Source organism: Schistocerca serialis, chromosome 9 (assembly GCF_023864345.2).
Source record: "Schistocerca serialis cubense isolate TAMUIC-IGC-003099 chromosome 9, iqSchSeri2.2, whole genome shotgun sequence".
NCBI lineage: Eukaryota > Metazoa > Arthropoda > Insecta > Orthoptera > Acrididae > Schistocerca > Schistocerca serialis.
In genome coordinates, this window is record NC_064646.1 from 336503140 (window position 1) to 336523912 (window position 20773).

Here is a 20773-nt window from a genome sequence, read left to right on the forward strand (position 1 = left end):
ATATATAAGTTAGGATGTAGCTTTATTGCGTTGATGTACTGGTGGATATTGTGTGGTACGGCTCCTGTAGTTGGTAGTATAATTGGTATAATGTCAACTTTATCCTGATGCCACATGTCCTTGACCTCCTCAGCCAGTTCGATGTATTTTTCAATTTTTTCTCCTGTTTTCTTTTGTATATTTGTAGTATTGGGTATGGATATTTCGATTAGTTGGTAATTTCTTCTTTTTATTGGTGAGTATGATGTCAGGTTTGTTATGTGGTGGTGTTTTATCTGTTATAATGGTTCTGTTCCAGTATAATTTGTATTCATCGTTCTCCAGTACATTTTGTGGTGCATACTTGTATGTGGGAACATGTTGTTTTATAAGTTTATGTTGTAAGGCAAGCTGTTGATGTATTATTTTTGCTACATTGTCATGTCTTCTGGGTATTCTGTATTTGCTAGTATTGTACATCCGCTTGTGATGTGATCTACTGTTTCTATTTGTTGTTTGCAAAGTCTGCATTTATCTGTTGTGGTATTGGGATCTTTAATAATATGCTTGCTGTAATATCTGGTGTTTATTGTTTGATCCTGTATTGCAATCATGAATCCTTCCGTCTCACTGTATATATTGCCTTTTCTTAACCATGTGTTGGATGTGTCTTGATCGATGTGTGGCTGTGTTAGATGATACGGGTGCTTGCCATGTAGTGTTTTCTTTTTCCAATTTACTTTCTTCCTATCTGTTGATGTTATGTGATCTAAAGGGTTGTAGAAGTGGTTATGAAATTGCAGTGGTGTAGCCGATGTATTTATATAAGTGATTGCTTTGTGTATTTTGCTACTTTCTGCTCGTTCTAGAAAGAATTTTCTTAAATTGTCTACCTGTCCATAATGTAGGTTTCTTATGTCGATGAATCCCCTCCTTCCTTCCTTTCTGCTTAATGTGAATCTTTCTGTTGCTAAATGTATGTGATGTATTCTATATTTGTGGCATTGTGATCGTGTAAGTGTATTGATTGCTTCTAGGTCTGTGTTACTCCATTTTACTACTCCAAATGAGTAGGTCAATATTGGTATAGCATAAGTATTTATAGCTTTTGTCTTGTTTCTTGCTGTCAGTTCTGTTTTCAGTATTTTTGTTAATCTTCGTCTATTTTTCTTTTAGTTCTTCTTTAATATTTGTATTATCTATTCCTGTTTTTCGTCTGTATTTTAGATATTTATAGGCATCTGTTTTTTCCATCGCTTCTATACAGTCGCTGTGGTTATCCAATATGCAATCTTCTTGTTTAGTGTGCTTTCCCTTGACTATGCTATTTTTCTTACATTTGTCTGTTCCAAAAGCCATATTTATATCATTGCTGAATACTTCTGTTATCTTTAGTAATTGGTTGAGTTGTTGATTTGTTGCTGCCAGTAGTTTTAGATCATCCATGTATAGCAGATGTGTGATTTTGTGTGGGTATGTTCCAGTAATATTGTATCCATAATTTGTATTATTTAGCATGTTGGATAGTGGGTTCAGAGCAAGACAGAACCAGAAAGGACTTAATGAGTCTCCTTGGTATATTCCACACTTAATCTGTATTGGCTGTGATGTGATGTTATTTGAATTTGTTTGGATATTAAGTGTGGTTTTCCAATTTTTCATTACTATGTTTAGGAACTGTATCAATTTAGGATCTACTTTGTATATTTCCAATATTTGTAGTAACCATAAGTGGGGTACACTATCAAAAGCTTTTTGGTAATCAATGTATGCATAGTGTAGCGACCTTTGTTTAGTTTTAGCTTGATATGTCACCTCTGCATCTATTATCAGTTGCTCTTTACATCCTTGTGCCCCTTTGCAACAGCCTTTTTATTCTTCATTTATAATTTTGTTCTTTGTTGTATGTCATTAAATTCTGTGTAATGACTGAAGTTACTATTTTGTATATTGTTGGTAGGCATGTTATGGGGCGATATTTAGCTGGGTTCGCTGTGTCTGCTTGATCTTTAGGTTTCAGATAAGTTATTCCATGTGTAAGTGTATCAGGAAATGTGTATGGGTCTGCAATGTAACTGTTAAATAATTTAGTTAGATGTGAATGTGTTGAGGTGAATTTCTTTAGCCAGAAATTTGTTATTCTATCTTTTCCAGGGGCTTTCCAATTGAGTAGAATTAATTGCTTGGGTGACTTCATGTTGCAAAATTATCACTTCAGGCATTTGTGGTATCATCTTGTACGTATCTGTTTCTGCCTGTATCCACCGTGCATGCCTGTTATGTTGTACCGGGTTTGACCATATGTTGCTCCAGAAGTGTTCCATGTCTGTTATGTTTGGTGGATTGTCTATTTTAATGTGTGTGTTATGTTGTCTGGTAAAATATCTTTTGGTTTGTGTTGAATCTTTGGTTCTGTTTCCTTCTATTTTCACCTTTTTTGTATCTTCTAAGTCGTTTGGCCAATGCTTGTAATTTCTGCTTCTTTTCATCTAATTGCTCTATCACTTCTTGTTGTGAGATTTTACCTAACCTTTTTCGTTTTTTTCTGACATTTCATTTCTTATAAATTGTGTTAGCTGTCCGATGTCTTTTCTCACTTTTTCTATTCTGATCTGTAGCCTGTGTTGCCATGCTGGTTTTGTGGGTTTCTTCTGTGTGTTGGTTGGTTGGTTCTGATCTCTGCCTAGTGTGTATATTTAGTGTAGTGAGTGCTCCTATATAAACCAGTAGTTGTAACTCTTCCATAGTTGTGTTTTCATTTATTTTGTTGTGTATGATTGTGTTGATAGTTTTTATTGTTGTTTCGACTTGTGGGTTATTTGGCGGTCTATGCAAGAATGGTCTAGTGTCTGTATTTGTGTCTTTGTATTCTATATATGTCAGCTGAAATTTTTCTTCTATATCTAACATGTGTGTCACTTCGTGTTCTATTTGTGCTTGCTCTGGTGGCTGTCTTAAGATTTCGTTTTCCTCTGACTGTTTAATTGATGCGTGTTGTTCTTTGTTTGTTTGCTCTAGGATGTTTGAGTCCATTACTGTATTTTCTTCTTCTTCTTCTTCTTCTTCTTCTTCTTCTTCTTCTGATTGCACATTATTTTGTTCCAGTATTTGTTGTACTTGTTGTTTAATGTTTTCTAATTATGACTGGGGTATCCTGTTATTTTTGATTATTACACGGATCTGATCAGCTAGTCGTTGTTATGTTAAAAATTTTAATTCTGGGTATCTTGTAATAAATGTTGTGTATACTTGTGATCTGTATCCAGTTGTGTTGGTTCCTAGGTTTGTTGCTTGGTAATAACAGAACATGAGGTGTCGATTAACTTCATCTGACCATCTCATCCTCTGTCTTTGTTTTCCTTCTAGGGTGGTTGCAGGAAGCATATCCTGCAAAACACCCCTATTTGGATTTAAATCATTTTCCAGTTGGCTAGCAGTGTCGTTACCATTGTGGGCGGGCATAGGGTTCAAGCGTCGTCTCCGACCATAACGGCGCTTGTCCGAGGCTTCTTTAGTTCTGTCCTGAACCAAGTAATCACACTAAAAGGGGGGTTAGCCCTATTAGTGGTTTGTTCTTTTTGTCGCCTTTTACGACTGGCAGAACATACCGGAGGCCTATTCTTTTCCCGGGCCTCCACGGGAATTATTATTATTATTATTATTATTATTATTATTATTGCTTGTATTTGTATTTTTATTGTTGTTGTTGTTGTTAGTGACAGAGGTCAGACACAAATCATTGGCAGGCTGGAGTCTTCCAGTTTGTACCAATTGAAAAGTAAGTAATCAAGTGATTACAGATAGACGCATTTTAGCGTGGCTGAATTTAAGTGGGGTGCAGGGTGTGGGTGGAGCAAGTATCGCTAGGAAGAGGAGTGGTGCAGAGGAAGCATGTTTTGTAACAAGTGCATATTCTAAATGTGGATAGTTAGCTTTCTTTTCTGATAAAGATTGATAATAGCACTCACATTGAGAATTGCCTCATCATTTTAGAAAAAAAAGGTCAGAAATAAGCAGTCCCAATTTTGGTTGGCGAATGATGCAACCAGCCGCAAATACTATTTAAATGTTTTATTTTAGTGCCGTAACCAGTTTCGGGCTACCATGCCCATCGTCAGATAGCAAATATTTTTAGTTTGCACAGATGTTTTGATCAACAGCGCGTCGTCTGCTTTCACACTACCCCCTGTAGCTGAGTGGTCAGCGTGACAGACTGTCAATCCTAAGGGCTCGGGTTCGATTCCCGGCTGGGTCGGAGATTTTCTCCGCTCAGGGACTGGGTTTTGTGTTGTCCTAATCATCATCATTTCATCCCCATCGACACGCAGGTCGCCGAAGTGGCGTCAAATCGAAAGACCTGCACCAGGCGAACGGTCTGCCCGACGGGAGGCCCTAGCCACACGACATTTCATTTCACACTACACAAGAATATTTGAGTCTTTAGTACCCCTTTGTTTCATTAATAAAATTACGCTATGTGCTTACATGTAAAATAGTTGCGTTGATTTACATAAGATCCAGTATTTGTTTTGTTGAAGACCATGTGGTTTTCCTGGTTGTTGAATTCCACACAGCACAAATACTGCAAATAAATTACTGTGGCACACTTAATACTTTAAATGCCCGTGTTAAGCATCACCCATGTGCTAGACACTTGATGTTTTTGTTTACAGTGCAGAGTTTACCATTAAACAAAGATACAAAGCTATCACTCATTACCTGTTAACAAGGATGTAAAAAGAATAAAATGATGTGTGTGATGTCCAGAATTCAACATGTTAAAAACAGAAAAAATTTTACTCTCTAAGAGTAAACTTACCATTAAAAGATAAGACAATTTTTAGCCAACTGATTGCATACTGTAAATTAGATATATATGCGCGCGCGCGCGCACACACACACACACACACACACACACACACACACACACACACACACACATATACCTGAAGAACCAAAGAAACTGGTACACCTGCCTAATATCGTGTAGGGTCCCCGCGAGCACGAAGTAATGCCGCAACACCACGTGGCATGGACTCGACTAATGTCTGAAGGAGTGCTGGAGGGAACTGAGACCATGGACCCTGCAGGTCAGTCCATAAATCCGTAAGAGTACGACGGGGTGGAGATCTCTTCTGAACAGCACGTTGTAAGGCAGTAATGTTCATGTCTGGGGAGTTTGGTGGCCAGCGGAAGTGATTAAACGCAGATGAGTGTTCCTGGAGCCACTGTGTAGCAATTTCGGACATGTGGAGTGTCGCATTGTCCTGCTGGAATTGCTCAAGTCCGTCGGACTACACAATGGACATGAATGAGCCTCCACCATCTTGAACAGTTCCCTGCTGACATGCAGGATCCATGGATTCATGAGAGTGTCTTCATACCCGTACACGTCCATCCGCTCGATATAATCTGAAACGAGAGTCGTCCGAAAAGGCAACATGTTTTCAGCTCAATGTCGGTGTCGACGGGCGCAGGCGAGGCGTAAGGCTTTGTGTCGTGCAGTCATCAAGTATACATGAGTGGTGGGCCTTTGGATCCGAAAGCCCGTATCGATTATGTTTCGTTGAATGGTTCGCACGCTGACACTTGTTGATGGCCCAGCATTCCAATCTGCAGCAGTTTGCGAAAGGGTTACACTTCTGTCACGTTGAACGATTCTCTTCAGTCATCGTTGGTCCCGTTCTTGCAGGATCTTTTTCCGGTCGCAGCGAAGTCGCAGATTTGATGTTTTGCCGGATTCCTGATATTCACGGTACACTCGTGAAATGGTCGTACGGGAAAATCACCACTTCATCGCTACCTCGGAGATGCTGTGTCCCCAGCGCTCATGCGCCGACTATAACACCACGTTCAAACTCGTTTAAATCGTTATAACCTGCCATTGTAACAGCAATAACCGATCTAACAACTGCGCCAGGCACTTTTCATATAAGCGTTGCCGACCGCAGCGACGTGTTCTGTCAGTTTACATATATCTGTATTTGAATACGCATGCCTGTACCAGTTTCTTGTAAGTTAGTAGCAGGAAATAAAAAATTAAAACAGCAGATGGTGGGATAAGAACAACACATTAGTTCATCTTAATAGTATATATTTATACAATTACGATATCTTAAACTGCACTGATGTGATTGTTAGAGCCCCAGTTTGCGTTTGATTTCTGTGAACAGCCCAAGGAAATTATGGAGAAACTGTTTATTGCGTAGCTCCAGAATGTATTGGAGTGAGCTGGGGGTATGAATGTATATTGGGTGTAGTCCCTCTAAGAGATGCATTTCTTGTCTTTGTGTAATGGTATGCAGTATCTGTAAGACGTCACTGTTCGAAACAGTGCGCACACATTGGTTCGTGTGAGTGGCTATTGCAGACTTACTTAATTTTTTTAGTGTAAAGGCGTCCATATGTTCAGGATATCTTACACTGAAACTTCTGTCGATCTGTCCAAGATAAACGCTGGGGCAATTGTCACAAATAATCTTGTATATACCTAATTTTTCTAGGCCCACCTAGGCTGGTGGTTTTGGCGCTGCGATCAGTGTTATGTAGCACAGTGTTACAGGTGCGGAAACTTCTTTGAATTTATGTGCTTCGGAAAAGACAGGCGGTTTGGTATGAGATTGGGCCTAGAAAGGGAATACATACAAATATTTTTTCTGTTGTTGGTTGTGAATTTATCGCAGGTGATTTAGTATCTTTAATTTTATTGTACACGCGATCAATTATTTATGGCTTATAGCCATCAATTTTAGCAACAGTTTTGATAATATTGATTTCTTTCTACAGCATGGATAAAATAACAAATACCAGTTGTTTCACAGACGTATTATTTCTTGGTTGTGTCGTAGTCTCATTAGTTGGTGGATTAACAGAACTCCAACAAAAAATGAATACCATTAGTCTCTCGTCATTAAAAAAAGCGTTCATAGAAAAATTCTTTTTCTTCCTAAAGTTGTAATTGGGCGCTAGTGTTCATGATGATGGGTGCAAATGGTTCTGAGCACTAGGGGACTTAACTTCTGAGGTCATCAGTCCCCTAGAACTTGTTGTTGTTGTTGTTGTTATCAGTCCTGAGATTGGTTTGCTGCAGCTCTCTATGCTACCCTGTCCTGTGCGAGCTTCATCTCCCAGTACCTACTGCAACCTACATCCTTCTGAATCTGCTTAGTGTATTCATCTCTTGGTCTCCCTCTACGATTTTTACCCTCCACGCTGCCCTCCAATGCTAAATTTGTGATCCCCTGATGCCTCAGAACATGTCCTACCAACCGGTTCCTCCTCCTTGTCAAGTTGTGCCACAAAATCCTTTTCTCCCCAATCCTATTCAATACCTCGTCATTAGTTATGTGATTTACCCATATAATCTTCAGCATTCTTCTGTAGCACCACATTTCGAAAGTTTCTATTCTGTTCCTGTCCAAACTATTTATCGTCCATGTTTCACTTCCACACAAATAGAACTTAGAACTATTTAAACCTAGCTAACCTAAGGACATCACACTCATCCATGCCCGAGGCAGGATTCGAACCTGCGACCATAGCGGTATGATGTTAGGGGTGTACCAGTTAATATCTGATGACACTCTGGTGTAATGGCCTCAGAAAGATGGAAAACACCGTTTTAGAGGAACCATGCTGGAATTTGCCTTAAACGGCGAAGGAAAACGACGGATACCTAGATTTGAATGGCCGGGCGGGGGTTTGAACCGCCTCCCTTCCGATTACGAGTCTAGTATCTTTCCACGGCGAAATTTCACTCGGTGAGGTTGGTTGAATTTACCGGTACCGAACGTCGTCTTTGACCTAGGAGGTGACCATGTTGTGTGTGACGTGTTACGTGCGCGAAGAGACGGAACACCCATAATTTATTTTGCTTCTGTATTACTCTTTTGGAATATGGATTACGGTAACAGCCTGATCTAGCATAGGCCGGGGGCTAGGTTAAGTTGAAAGGTGAAATGTTGGTTGTAATTTGAAAAAGTCAATGAACATGATATCGTGAGAGTAACTTTAATTCTTATGGCGCAAATTTTACATAATTAGAATTTCGATGAGTGGTTTTGGCCGCCATTATGACGACGTCACAGCAGACGGCTGATATCGGCAAGCTCAGTATTTCCTCATAAGGCGGTTTCTATGGCTCGAGTCTGCACTTCTTGAAATTTACGGACCATGTGGACAACGGTTTTCGCCTCTCGAGCAACATTCGTTACAGTTGTCGATGGAGTAGCTCTCAGTGTTGTGGTTGCCTATGGAGTTTGGCTTTGTAGCTGTTGTGAGGGGAACTGCCTAGCAATATAGGTCTGCCAGTTCTGAAGAATGATCTTCGCCTTTGACCTTGTAGGGACTTATAGGGTAACATCCCTTCCAGTTTCTCATTCATATTATGTTACCAGCTGAGAATATCAGCTCTGTCGGCTATTTATTTATGTCCTTGCCCGAGACTTCGTACGCGTGTAATTTACGTTTGGCTTGTAAACCTTCTTTGTATTCAGCGTTTGAAATAGTTTGATTGGCGGCATAAACGGAGAGCTTGTCTGCCTCGGTAACATCGGAGACAGCAAGAAAGATCTAGCCGTGCGATATCTTGGCATTTTTATTCGTAATTAAAACGAAATCAAAATGTAATCATAAAGCAAGCTAATAAATTCGTTTGTCCTATCAAATTATGTAAATAAAAACCTGTTGAAAGAAGCAAAGCAACGTCGTCAAGTTTTTAACACAGAAACGCGAAATCATTAAATACTTGCCAAGAAAATTCAGTGTTAGCTTGTATTCGTAAAGATAAGACTGCGACGCTAAATTCTGTCGCTGGCGTACAGTTCCGAAAATACATGTCACTGAGTTAAAAAAACTAACATCGGCATCTATTCGCTCTTAGGTGTACTACGTCACTATGATTAAACTTTCGAACTACTAAGCTGAAAGTTTTAGATAAAACTTTAAATTACTTTTTTTTCGTGTTCCGGTTTCGATGAGGCTCACTTTACCTGTGAAAACCCCATGAAAAGCCGTCTAGTAGTTTTGGAGATCACCGTGTACAGACAGACAGGGACGACGGTTGACATTACAGTTTTATTATATGGATACGACATCAAGTTCTAGCTCTTAAGTACTATCTCTTCTTTTAGGAATAAGCGGTTGAATCCTTTGTCATCATCTTAGCGGTTTCCTGGAATCGGTACATCTACATTTACATGCATATACCATATGGTGCATGACGGAGGTACCTTGTACTACTGCTGATCGCTCACTTCCGTGTGCCACTAGAAAATGTAGGGACAGAGAAACGACTTTGCGCGGGATGGTTCAAAAGATTGCGCTCGTATTGAAGGAGCTGATAGAGAAGTAAAAATAAAACTTCATTGATTTCGGAAGTAATCCTGGGCCAGTAGATAGCTTTGGAATGTTAGGAACAACAAAGCAAGTGAATGCACAATTCAGCAAAGATAATGCCCTGTGTTCTCAACAATGTTGAATATTACATAAGGTGTTCAAAATAGCAGCCATCATGTTTAATACAGTCATAATAGGCGTAACTCTATCAAGTACACGAGGCACCATACGTACCTCATTAGACGCTCCAAATATCCTGGCGAAAAGCATTTTTTCGTCGGGATCTGGTGCCATGTGCCACTTAACACGAGTATTTTTATATCCGCTCCCCCCCCCCCCCCCCCCCCCCCACCACCACCACCCTCAAAAAAATGAAGAAGCATAGATCAGGATGGCGACGTGCCCATGCAATTGTACCTTACGTTCTGATCTCAGTGCACGAATAGAAAGCGGAAGTACCGTACGCAGCAACTGATACACAAGTGCGTAACGGCGTGGGAACAGACGGAACGCGCTTGAATGATAAGCAGTTGTACGTGCACAGAAGCAGTACATTATCTTACCGGCGCGCGCGCGTTGATTCTCCTCGTTTTTCCTGACATTCCATAATTTTCACTGTCAAAGATACTTCCTCTTTCAAAGTTGTATTCCGACGTCTCTATCAGCTCTTTCAGTCTGCGCGCAACTTTTTGAATCCCCTGTATATGCTTCCGTACGAGCCCTGATTTCTCCTTGTCTTAGATGTCCTTATGCGACATGTACGTTGGTGGCATAGGGTTCCCACTCTCATCTTTCCATACACCCTCAGTTAACGGCGGAAATACATTTGGACCAGTGGCTCCCAAGCTTTCTGACACCATTGCCCACAAGTGCAATAGTGTATTACCGAGTAATACCATTCCCTCACTCTCTGCCCAATTAAACTTCAGAACACAAAAGAATGTTCTTTGCATACTTTAAAAATAAATATTTTTTTAAAATTTGTAGGTGTTCTATGAAACCACGAACTAATGAGTGAGACAATTGACACTCCATATTTCTAACAACATTTTTCTAACAGAATGATGACGCAATTCTCAGAGCTGCGTACAATTATTCTCAGAAAAGAATTCTCAGAATTCGAATCGAAGGTAGACACTTGTTACAAATCTTGCTTAACTGCACCATTCCTCTCCCTAGCGGCACTTGCGTCGCCCACATCCTGCTTCCCTGTTTAAAATTAGCGGACTTTTAAATGTGTGCACTGAACTTCGTAAATCACCTACTGATGGACTCCTTGCTTCTGTCTTGTGATGCATTGTCAAACGCAAGCAAGCTGTAGTTCATGAAGCACTGCAAGTGTCTGAAATTATTGTCCCTCGTTGCTATTAAACAGTATGTCGGCTAGCCACCGTCCGTTGTACACTTTACATATGACAGTGTGGAAAAGTCATAGATGATTTCGTGTCATATTAACGATCATTCTCAAGACTAGAAACTCAAACAAGGTGTTGCGTACCGACCGACATAAAAAGGTATCATACGGAAGGAAGAAACAAAAAAAGTAGGCCTAAACAAATTTTCGTTACCCGATTAGATGAACATAAAAGCACCCAAGAAGTATACATCTTGTCAACGGAACATTAAGAACGCAACAAAACATTAATTTTTAATTTAGTATTTTCTTATCAAGCGGAACGTGAAAATATTTGAGATCAAGTGGATGCTGCTAATGACACGATTTATAGGCATGAGAATTTAGCTCTGTCGCTGGTCGTGTACGCATTTTGCCGATTTTCTATTAGAAATGAAAACAAAAAATGAACCGTATTTCTAGTGTAATACCGAAAAAAATTTATTTCTATGTATTCGTAAGAAAACACCTTTGCGCATGCATAATGTGGGACTGCAAGTGCCGTATCCGAATTAGGAAACATAGCGTGCAAAATACAAGTTCTCTGTAATATTTGTTTGATTTACAACTTTATTATAAATAATATTTATAATTATATGTCCGCTTGCTTAGCTGAGTGGTAACGTGCTTGCCTCTCGTGCAGCGGCGACGGGTTCGATTCCCGGCCGGGTTTGGAGATTTTCTCCGCTCGTGGACTGGGTGTTGTGTTGCCCTGATCACCATTTCATCCTCATCACCGGCACGCAAGTCGCCCAATGTGGCGTCGACTGAAATAAGACTTGCGCTTGGCGGCCGAACTCCCTCGAATGGGGCCTCCGGGGCAACAATGCCGTACGCTTATTTCATATATATATATATATATATATATATATATATATATATATATATATATATATATATATATATATTTTTCAATTATATGTCGCATCGCGACTTTGTAAACGTCTCTACGCAACGCCTAAAATTTCGTGCGCCATGCATTTTTTTTACGCATCTCAGTGTTTGTGACATTATCTCTCTTGAGCTGTGTTAGGTGCGTGGTTTCATCCCCACTTAGATTGTTGCCTGACAGTTAAGGGATATGTGTGCTAAGTTTAGTTGAAATCGGTCCTGTGATTTAGGAACAGATGTGGAGCGTACATACATCCGTTTTTGTAATATCTACTGATTTATTTTGTAGTGCCCCAACCCGTGGTTCAAATGGCTCTGAGCACTGTGAGACTTAACTTCTGAGGTCATCAGTCCCCTAGAACTTAGAACTACTTAAACCTAACTAACGTAAGGACATCACACACATCCATGCCCGAGGCAGGATTCGAACCTGCGACAGTAGCGGTCGCACGGTTCCAGACTGTAGCGCCTAGAAACGCTCGGCCACACTGGCCGGCCCAACTCGAGGTTCCTTATACATATCATTTCGCATAAATAGTAAAACATTTGTCACGGAGGCAATACCTGAGTCGAAACAAGGCCCCGGGAGTAGACAACATTCCATTAGAACTACTGACGGCCTTGGGAGAGCCAGTCCTGACAAAACTCTACCATCTGGTGAGCAAGATGTACGAGACAGGCGAAATACTCTCAGACTTCAAGAAGAATATAATAATTCCAATCCCAAACAAAGCAGGTGTTGACAGATGTGAAAATTACCGAACTATCAGTTTAATAAGTCACAGCTGCAAAATACTAACGCGAATTATTTACAAACGAATGGAAAAACTGGTAGAAGCTGACCTCGTGGAAGATCAGTTTGGATTCCGTAGAAATGTTGGAACACGTGAGGCAATACTGACCATACGACTTATCTTAGAAGAAAGATTAAGGAAAGGCAAACCTACGTTTCTAGGATTTGTAGACTTAGAGAAAGCTTTTGAGAATGTTGACTGGAATACTCTCTTTCAAATTCTAAAGGTGGCGGGGTAAAATACAGGGAGCGAAAGGCTATTTACAATTTGTACAGAAACCAGATGGCAGTTATAAGAGTCGAGGGACATGAAAGGGAAGCAGTGGTTGGGAAGGGAGTGAGACAGGGTTGTAGCCTCTCCCCGATGTTATTCAATCTGTATATTGAGCAAGCAGTAAAGGAAACAAAAGAAAAATTCGGAGTAGGTATTAAAATCCATGGATTAGTAATAAGAAACTTGAGGTTCGCCGATGACATTGTAATCCTGTCAGAGACAGCAAAGGACTTGGAAGAGCAGTTGAGCGGAATGGACAGTGTCTTGAAAGAAGGATATAAGATGAACATCAACAAAAGCAAAACGAGGATAATGGAATGTAGTTGAGTTAACTTGGGTGATGCTGAGGGAATTAGATCGAGACACTTAAAGTAGTAAAGGAGTTTTGCTATTTGGGGAGCAAAATAACTGATGATGGTCGAAGTAGAGAGGATGTAAAATGTAGACTGGCAGTGGCAAGGAAAACGTTTCTGAAGAAGAGAAATTTGTTAACATCGAGTATAGATTTAAGGGTCAGGAAGTCGTTTCTGAAAGTATTTGGTTCAAATGGCTCTGAGCACTATGGGACTCAACTGCTGTGGTCATAAGTCCCCTAGAACTCAGAACTACTTAAACCTAACTAACCTAAGGACATCACACACATCCATGCCCTAGGCAAGATTCGAACCTGCGCGACCGTAGCGGTCGTGCGGTTCCAGACTGGAGCGCCTTTAACCGCGCGGCCACTCCGGCCGGCTGAAAGTATTTGCATGGAGTGTAGCCATGTATGGAAGTGAAACATGGACAGTAAATAGTTTGGACAAGAAGAGAATAGTAGCTTTTGAAATGTGGTGCTACAGAAGAATGTTGAAGATTAGGTGGGTGGGTCACGTAACTAATGAGGAGGTATTGAATAGGATTGGGGAGAAGAGAAGTTTGTGGCACAACTTGACTAGAAGAAGGGATCGGATGGCAGGACATGTCCTGAGGCATCAAGGGATCACCAATTTAGTACGGAGGGCAGCGTGGAGGGTAAAAATCGTAGAGACCAAGAGATGAATACACTAAGCAGATTCAGAAGGATGTAGGTTGCAGTAGGTACTGGGAGATGAAGGAGCTTGCACAGGATAGATTAGCATGGAGAGCTGCATCAAACCAGTCTCAGGACTGAAGACGACAACAACAACAACAACAACAACAACAAACAACGGAGGCAATAAAAACCCTACAATATGACAAGATACAGATGGTTTTTGAACATGGATACAGGTTTTGTGTTACAAGAGCTGGATCATTAGTAAAATGATAGATTTAGGAATAGCCATCTACGTAAGTATTGGGCAACATACATACATTGTGGAATAAAAAGAACAAAACATTATTTAAAATGTTCAATATTACAGTTACAATTCTCAATATTAAATAAACGTTATTCTTAATGACGCGTCTGCCAACATACATAAATATGGGATGATACGGATTAGGAAATTGCCTGTCGCAGACAGCCTCAGAGTGGATTGCCGACACGGTAACAATAACAGTTTGGGATGTTTATGTTTGTGCAAGTCATTGCGATCATACTTCGATGATTGACAAATGAGTGTGTTAATAGAGTAAGGAAGATATAGATCGAATCTCCTTTGGAACAGTGTTTATTTGTATGCCCTTGTGAATCGTTGTGTGCATTTTATATGACGCGCAATGTCCTATTTTGAATTGCCTGAAGTAAGTTTGCGAGGATGCGTAGGTGTGCCATGTCCCCCTATTGCTGGCAGTCATATACCGTGACTGGTCGTGTTATTGATTTATAAAGTAGGATACTTTTCCTGTTGAGTGATATAAGATAGCTAATACGCTGTTAGCTTTGTTTGCCACGTCGATTATTTGTTTTTTAAGATAAGGCGTTTATCAAGGTGAACTCAAAGGTGTTTGGCGAAGTCAGCCCAAGGAATACCTTCACAGAATAGCAACAGTGGTGTATGTAAATCCTGGCTTTTTCTTGTCTAAACTTTACTTTTGTCCACATTCATCTTGACCTGCGGTGCCGTGAACCATTTCTGAGGCGGCAGTGCAGCCCGGTGGAGTTTGTCATGAATGTCCGCTAAGTTGTTGCCAGGGTAATATATCGCTTTATCAGCGAAAGAAGCCATGTTGACTGGATGTAAGTAAGTCTGGTACGTCAGATAAATATGTTAAACAGTGTCGGTTCCGAAAGGAAATCTTGTGGAACGGTGGCGCTTATAGGGTAGACACCACAATCACCAATAAATACACCAAAAAAAATTCGAAATTTGTGGTAGGTCCTATGTATGGGATGAAACTGCTGATGTCATCGGTCCCTAAGCTTACGCACTACTTAATCCAATTTAAACTAAATTACCCCACTGGCAAAACACACACACACACACACACACACACACACACACACACACACGAAGGAATGCCTCGAACCTCCAACGGGAGAGCCGCCCGGAACGTGACAAGACGCCCTAGACCGCGCAGCAGATACACCAAAAGCAGGGTCATTAAGATACGAAGTAATTGTTCGGACAACATACCGTGAGAATTATAATTTCATCAAGTTCCACAGTGAACCAATGTCATTAAGTCTTCCGTCGCTGTCCGTAGAACAATTTCATACTTACTCATGTAAATAGAAATTATAGATTTCTAGACAAGTTTGTTTCTCTGTTTGATCGATTTCGGTTTACAAGTCTTTCGTAGGACAATTTTCGTTCATAAATAACATTTTTACTTTCTTCAACAGAATATGGGTACAACGAGGGAAGAGGGAACAAGAATCAAAGATACAAGCGAGACGTTAACTATGTGTTGCCAAAATAACAGCATCCAGTGTCGCCAGAAGACATAGATCGTGTAAAATGTATGACTGATTCACGTTTTTCCACAAAGACGATACGGGTTTCCGCAGAGCGGCCGAATCGCAGATCAGGTGGAACACCCAACAATAAATATAATCCGTAATTTACAACATGGACTGCGTAATTCTTGGAGATTGGTTAAACGTTGCGAAAGATTTACCACGGATAACTGCTGTAATTGAAACAGCAACAGTAACATATTACAGTAGGCATCGTGACAGTGCCAGGTGTAATGAAGCGCCTGCTCACTGGAGGATATAGCGGTGTTTTTAATCGGCGCAAATGCGCTTGAGCTGTAACGCGCAGCTGGCTGTAACGGCCATTTTCGTGCGGCCTCCCCTCTGCCCTGTCTCACGGTCGGTCGAAGCGCCCAGCCGGACGTGACGTAACACAGCGGGCGTCGTTTCGCGTATGGGTACTAGATGGCGACGTCGGCGCGTGACGTTACGCAGTCTGTTACAGCCCGCAGCAGCTCCCGGCGGTTTGTGGCAGCTGACGCCATTGACGGGACGCTATGTATCCTACAGGGAGGTAAGCTGACGTCTTGGCTATCTCCGGAAAGAGTAGATTTGTCATGCGTGCGCCACACAGCGGCCTATGAAGCCTAAGAAAGCTTTTCTCGCCAGCTCTGAGACGCTCTTATGCCAGGCACTCTCAAGCGTTACACGCAATTCTCAAAACACCGGTTTTTGTGCGACGATAGCGGCAGTGGTTATTTACTTAATACACGTTAGTGCGGCGATATGAATTTCACACTTTGGCATCTCTAATATGTTTTTTTTAATTCGAAATTTTTGTCGCCAAAAAAATTTGCTCGTCGGGGTGGGGGGTGGGAGGTCAGGCCTTGCATAGAAATCTCATGTCTCGCATAAAAATCTCATGTTGTGTAAGGTAGAGCACAAAAACCGACTCCGAGTACTAGACTGCTCATTGTCGCGCACCAGTTGTGTATTGTTTCAAAGCTGTGGTGATTATGTAAATATACACCTTTGCGTTAGCTTAACTGTTATTTATGTATTATCTTATTATTACATGTTCATCAGTTTGTTCCGGTCGTGGCGGTTAACAGTTCGTGCGTACCTGGCGCGCAGTCTGCATTCGGGGCCAGTTTTTCGTGCGACGCCCTATGTAACGCCATATTGTGTTAATGATATTGGCAACTGGCTATATGCGTTTTAAACGTCGTAACATTTGACTTCCAATATTTTAGAAAGAGTGTTGATAACTGCATTGTCAGGTTCACTGATAGTCTTCATAGTTGTTATTCATGCTTCTTAATCTACACTGGGCACAGCGACTACACGTTGCAATAATGGAAAACTTAACGTCATAGGGACCCCGTTTCTAATTCAAATTCTGCAGTTATCATTTAAGTTTTCCACCGTTTAGTTAAATCATATGAGACTGAGTTACGTATTTATCTTTACGTAATTACGAATTTTTCCTTCACACTAATTAGAAAGTCTTATGTATAAAACGTTCCCCAATACGCACTGTCGATGAAAGGGGTAGTAGAACGACCCATCAAGTAAAGAAAAATGATATTCAGCTGCCCTGAAACAGGCTTCAGGCTGTACTAACCTTGTCGTCAAAATGTGTAACTAAGTAATGTACGCCCTTTTATTGTTGGTTTTGGTAAGCTTCTAATTGGTTGAAAGGTTAATATTTCGGATATACCAGATACGAAAGCTGCAGTATAATTTTAACCCTTAAATATATCTGTATTGATTTCTTTGAGAACTTAAAGATTTTGCCCTGCCTTTGCTTAACGATCATCTTGGCAGAAACAAAAATGAATTTCTACCTCAGTTGCAGGCCCAACTCTCGATTTACTGATGGTAGCTTTAATGCACCACAAATAGCCTCTATCTGGAAACAAATAACAGCTGTTTCTTGAAATTCTCGTGCGTCTTTGGTTAGTAACGCATATTACGTTTCATTATTCACAGAGTTTAGATCCTGTTACAAAATTCGTATTATTAGGTATTACATGTATTTTTTTTTTTTTTTTTTTTTTTTTCGTGTCACGGGTGCAAATACAGAATCGATTAGTGTTTAGGTTGCTGAACTCCTACGGGAAATCTCAGCCAACAGTGTCACATATTCCGTCAGTTGCGCCATAAATGGTTGTTACATCTACATCTATACTCCGCGAGCCACCTTACGGTGTGTGGCGGAGGGTACTTATTGTACCACTATCTGATCCCCCCTTCCCTGTTCCATTCACGAATTGTGCGTGGGAAGAACGACTGCTTGTAAGTCTCCGTATTTGCTCTAATTTCTCGGATCTTTTCGTTGTGATCATTACGCGAGATACATGTGGGCGGTAGTAATATGTTGGCCATCTCTTCCCGGAATGTGCTCTCTCGTAATTTCGATAATAAACCTCTCCGTATTGCGTAACGCCTTTCTTGAAGTGTCCGCCACTGGAGCTTGTTCAGCATCTCTGTAACGCTCTCGCGCTGACTAAATGTCCCCATGACGAATCGCGCTGCTTTTCGCTGGATCATGTCTATCTCTTCTATTAATCCAACCTGGTAAGGGTCCCATACTGATGAGCAATACTCAAGAATCGGACGAACAAGCGTTTTGTAAGCTACTTCTTTCGTCGATGAGTCACATTTTCTTAGAATTCTTCCTATGAATCTCAACCTGGCGCCTGCTTTTCCCACTATTTGTTTTATGTGATCATTCCACTTCAGATCGCTCCGGATAGTAACTCCTAAGTATTTTACGGTAGTTACCGCTTCCAATGATTTACCACCTATGGCATAATCGTACTGGAATGGATTTCTGCCCCTATGTATGCGCATTATATTACATTTATCTACGTTTAGGGAAAGCTGCCAGCTGTCGCACCATGCATTAACCCTCTGCAGGTCCTCCTGGAGTACGTACGAGTCTTCTGATGTTGCTACTTTCTTGTAGACAACCGTGTCATCTGCAAATAGCCTCACGGAGCTACCGATGTTGTCAACTAAGTCATTTATGTATATTGTAAACAATAAAGGTCCTATCACGCTTCCCTGCGGTACTCCCGAAATTACCTCTACATCTGCAGATTTTGAACCGTTAAGAATGACATGTTGTGTTCTTTCTTCTAGGAAATCCTGAATCCAATCACAAACCTGGTCCGATATTCCATAAGCTCGTATTTTTTTCACTAAACGTAAGTGCGGAACCGTATCAAATGCCTTCCTGAAGTCCAGGAATACGGCATCAATCTGCTCGCCAGTGTCTACGGCACTGTGAATTTCTTGGGCAAATAGGGCGAGCTGAGTTTCACATGATCTCTGTTTGCGGAATCCATGTTGGTTATGATGAAGGAGATTTGTATTATCTAAGAACGTCACGATACGAGAACACAAAACATGTTCCATTATTCTACAACAGATCGACGTAAGCGAAATAGGCCTATAATTATTCGCATCTGATTTATGACCCTTCTTGAAAATGGGAACGACCTGCGCTTTCTTCCAGTCGCTAGGTACTTTACGTTCTTCCAGCGATCTACGATAAATTGCTGATAGAAAGGGGGCAAGTTCTTTAGCATAATCACTGTAGAATCTTAAGGGTATCTCGTCTGGTCCGGATGCTTTTCCGCTACTAAGTGATAGCAGTTGTTTTTCAATTCCGATATCGTTTATTTCAATATTTTCCATTTTGGCGTCCGTGCGACGGCTGAAGTCAGGGACCGTGTTACGATTTTCCGCAGTGAAACAGCTTCGGAACACTGAATTCAGTATTTCTGCCTTTCTTCGGTCGTCCTCTGTTTCGGTGCCATCGTGGTCAACGAGTGACTGAATAGGGGATTTAGATCCGCTTACCGATTTTACATATGACCAAAACTTTTTAGGGTTCTTGTTTAGATTGTTTGCCAATGTTTTATGTTCGAATTCGTTGAATGCTTCTCTCATTGCTCTCTTTACGCTCTTTTTCGCTTCGTTCAGCTTTTCCTTATCAGCTATGATTCGACTACTCTTAAACCTATGATGAAGCTTTCTTTGTTTCCGTAGTACCTTTCGTACATGATTGTTATACCACGGTGGATCTTTCCCCTCGCTTTGGACCTTAGTCGGTACCAACTTATCTAAGGCGTACTGGACGATGTTTCTGAATTTTTTCCATTTTTGTTCCACATCCTCTTCCTCAGAAATGAACGTTTGATGGTGGTCACTCAGATATTCTGCGATTTGTGCCCTATCACTCTTGTTAAGCAAATATATTTTCCTTCCTTTCTTGGCATTTCTTATTACACTTGTAGTCATTGATGCAACCACTGACTTATGATCACTGATACCCTCTTCTACATTCACGGAGTCGAAAAGTTCCGGTCTATTTGTTGCTATGAGGTCTAAAACGTTAGCTTCACGAGTTGGTTCTCTAACTATCTGCTCGAAGTAATTCTCGGACAAGGCAGTCAGGATAATGTCACAAGAGTCTCTGTCCCTGGCTCCAGTTCTGATTCTGTGACTATCCCATTCTATACCTGGTAGATTGAAGTCTCCCCCTATTACAATAGTGTGATCACGAAACTTCTTCACGACGTTCTGCAGGTTCTCTCTGAGGCGCTCAACTACTACGGTTGCTGATGCAGGTGGTCTATAGAAGCATCCGACTATCATATCTGACCCACCTTTGATACTTAACCCAGATTATTTCACATTCGCATTCGCTAATAACTTCACTGGATATTATTGAATTCTTTACTGCTATAAATACTCCTCCACCATTGGCGTTTATCCTATCCTTGCGGTATATATTCCATTCTGTGTCTAGGATTTCGTTACTGTTCACTTCCGGTTTTAACCAACTTTCCGTTCCTAATACTATATGCGCACTATTTCCTTCAATAAGAGATACTAATTCAGGAACCTTGCCCTGGATACTCCTGCAGTTTATCAATATTACGTTAACTTTTCCTGTTTTTGGTCTCTGAGGACGGACGTTCTTTATCAACGATGATAATGTCCTCTCTGGTAAGCCGTCAGGTATTTTATCGTTTCGCCCAAGGGGGGGTCCCTCTAACCTAAAAAACCCCCGTGTGCACGCCACACGTACTCTGCTACCCTAGTAGCTGCTTCCGGTGTGTAGTGCACGCCTGACCTGTCTAGGGGGGCCCTACAGTTCTCCACCCAATAACGGAGGTCGATGAATTTGCAACCATTATAGTCGCAGAGTCGTCTGAGCCTCTGGTTTAGACCCTCCACACGGCTCCAAACCAGAGGACCGCGATCGACTCTGGG

General features: G+C 41.2%; 1 protein-coding gene across 7 annotated transcripts in view; it reads left to right on the top strand.

The window, feature by feature from the left end:
* Positions 1-20773, top strand: part of LOC126419898 (protein bric-a-brac 1-like) — a 459260-nt gene that overhangs the window by 179183 nt on the left and 259304 nt on the right. The window contains exon 1 of one of the 7 annotated variants that reach the window (XM_050087168.1): positions 16027-16058. The exons of the other annotated variants lie outside the window; for them this stretch is intronic. Within the exon in view, the coding sequence (XP_049943125.1) occupies positions 16042-16058 (17 nt within the window). The 5' untranslated portion in view covers positions 16027-16041. Of the gene's footprint in view, positions 1-16026; positions 16059-20773 lie in introns of those variants that run through there. 7 annotated transcript variants of the gene reach the window in all.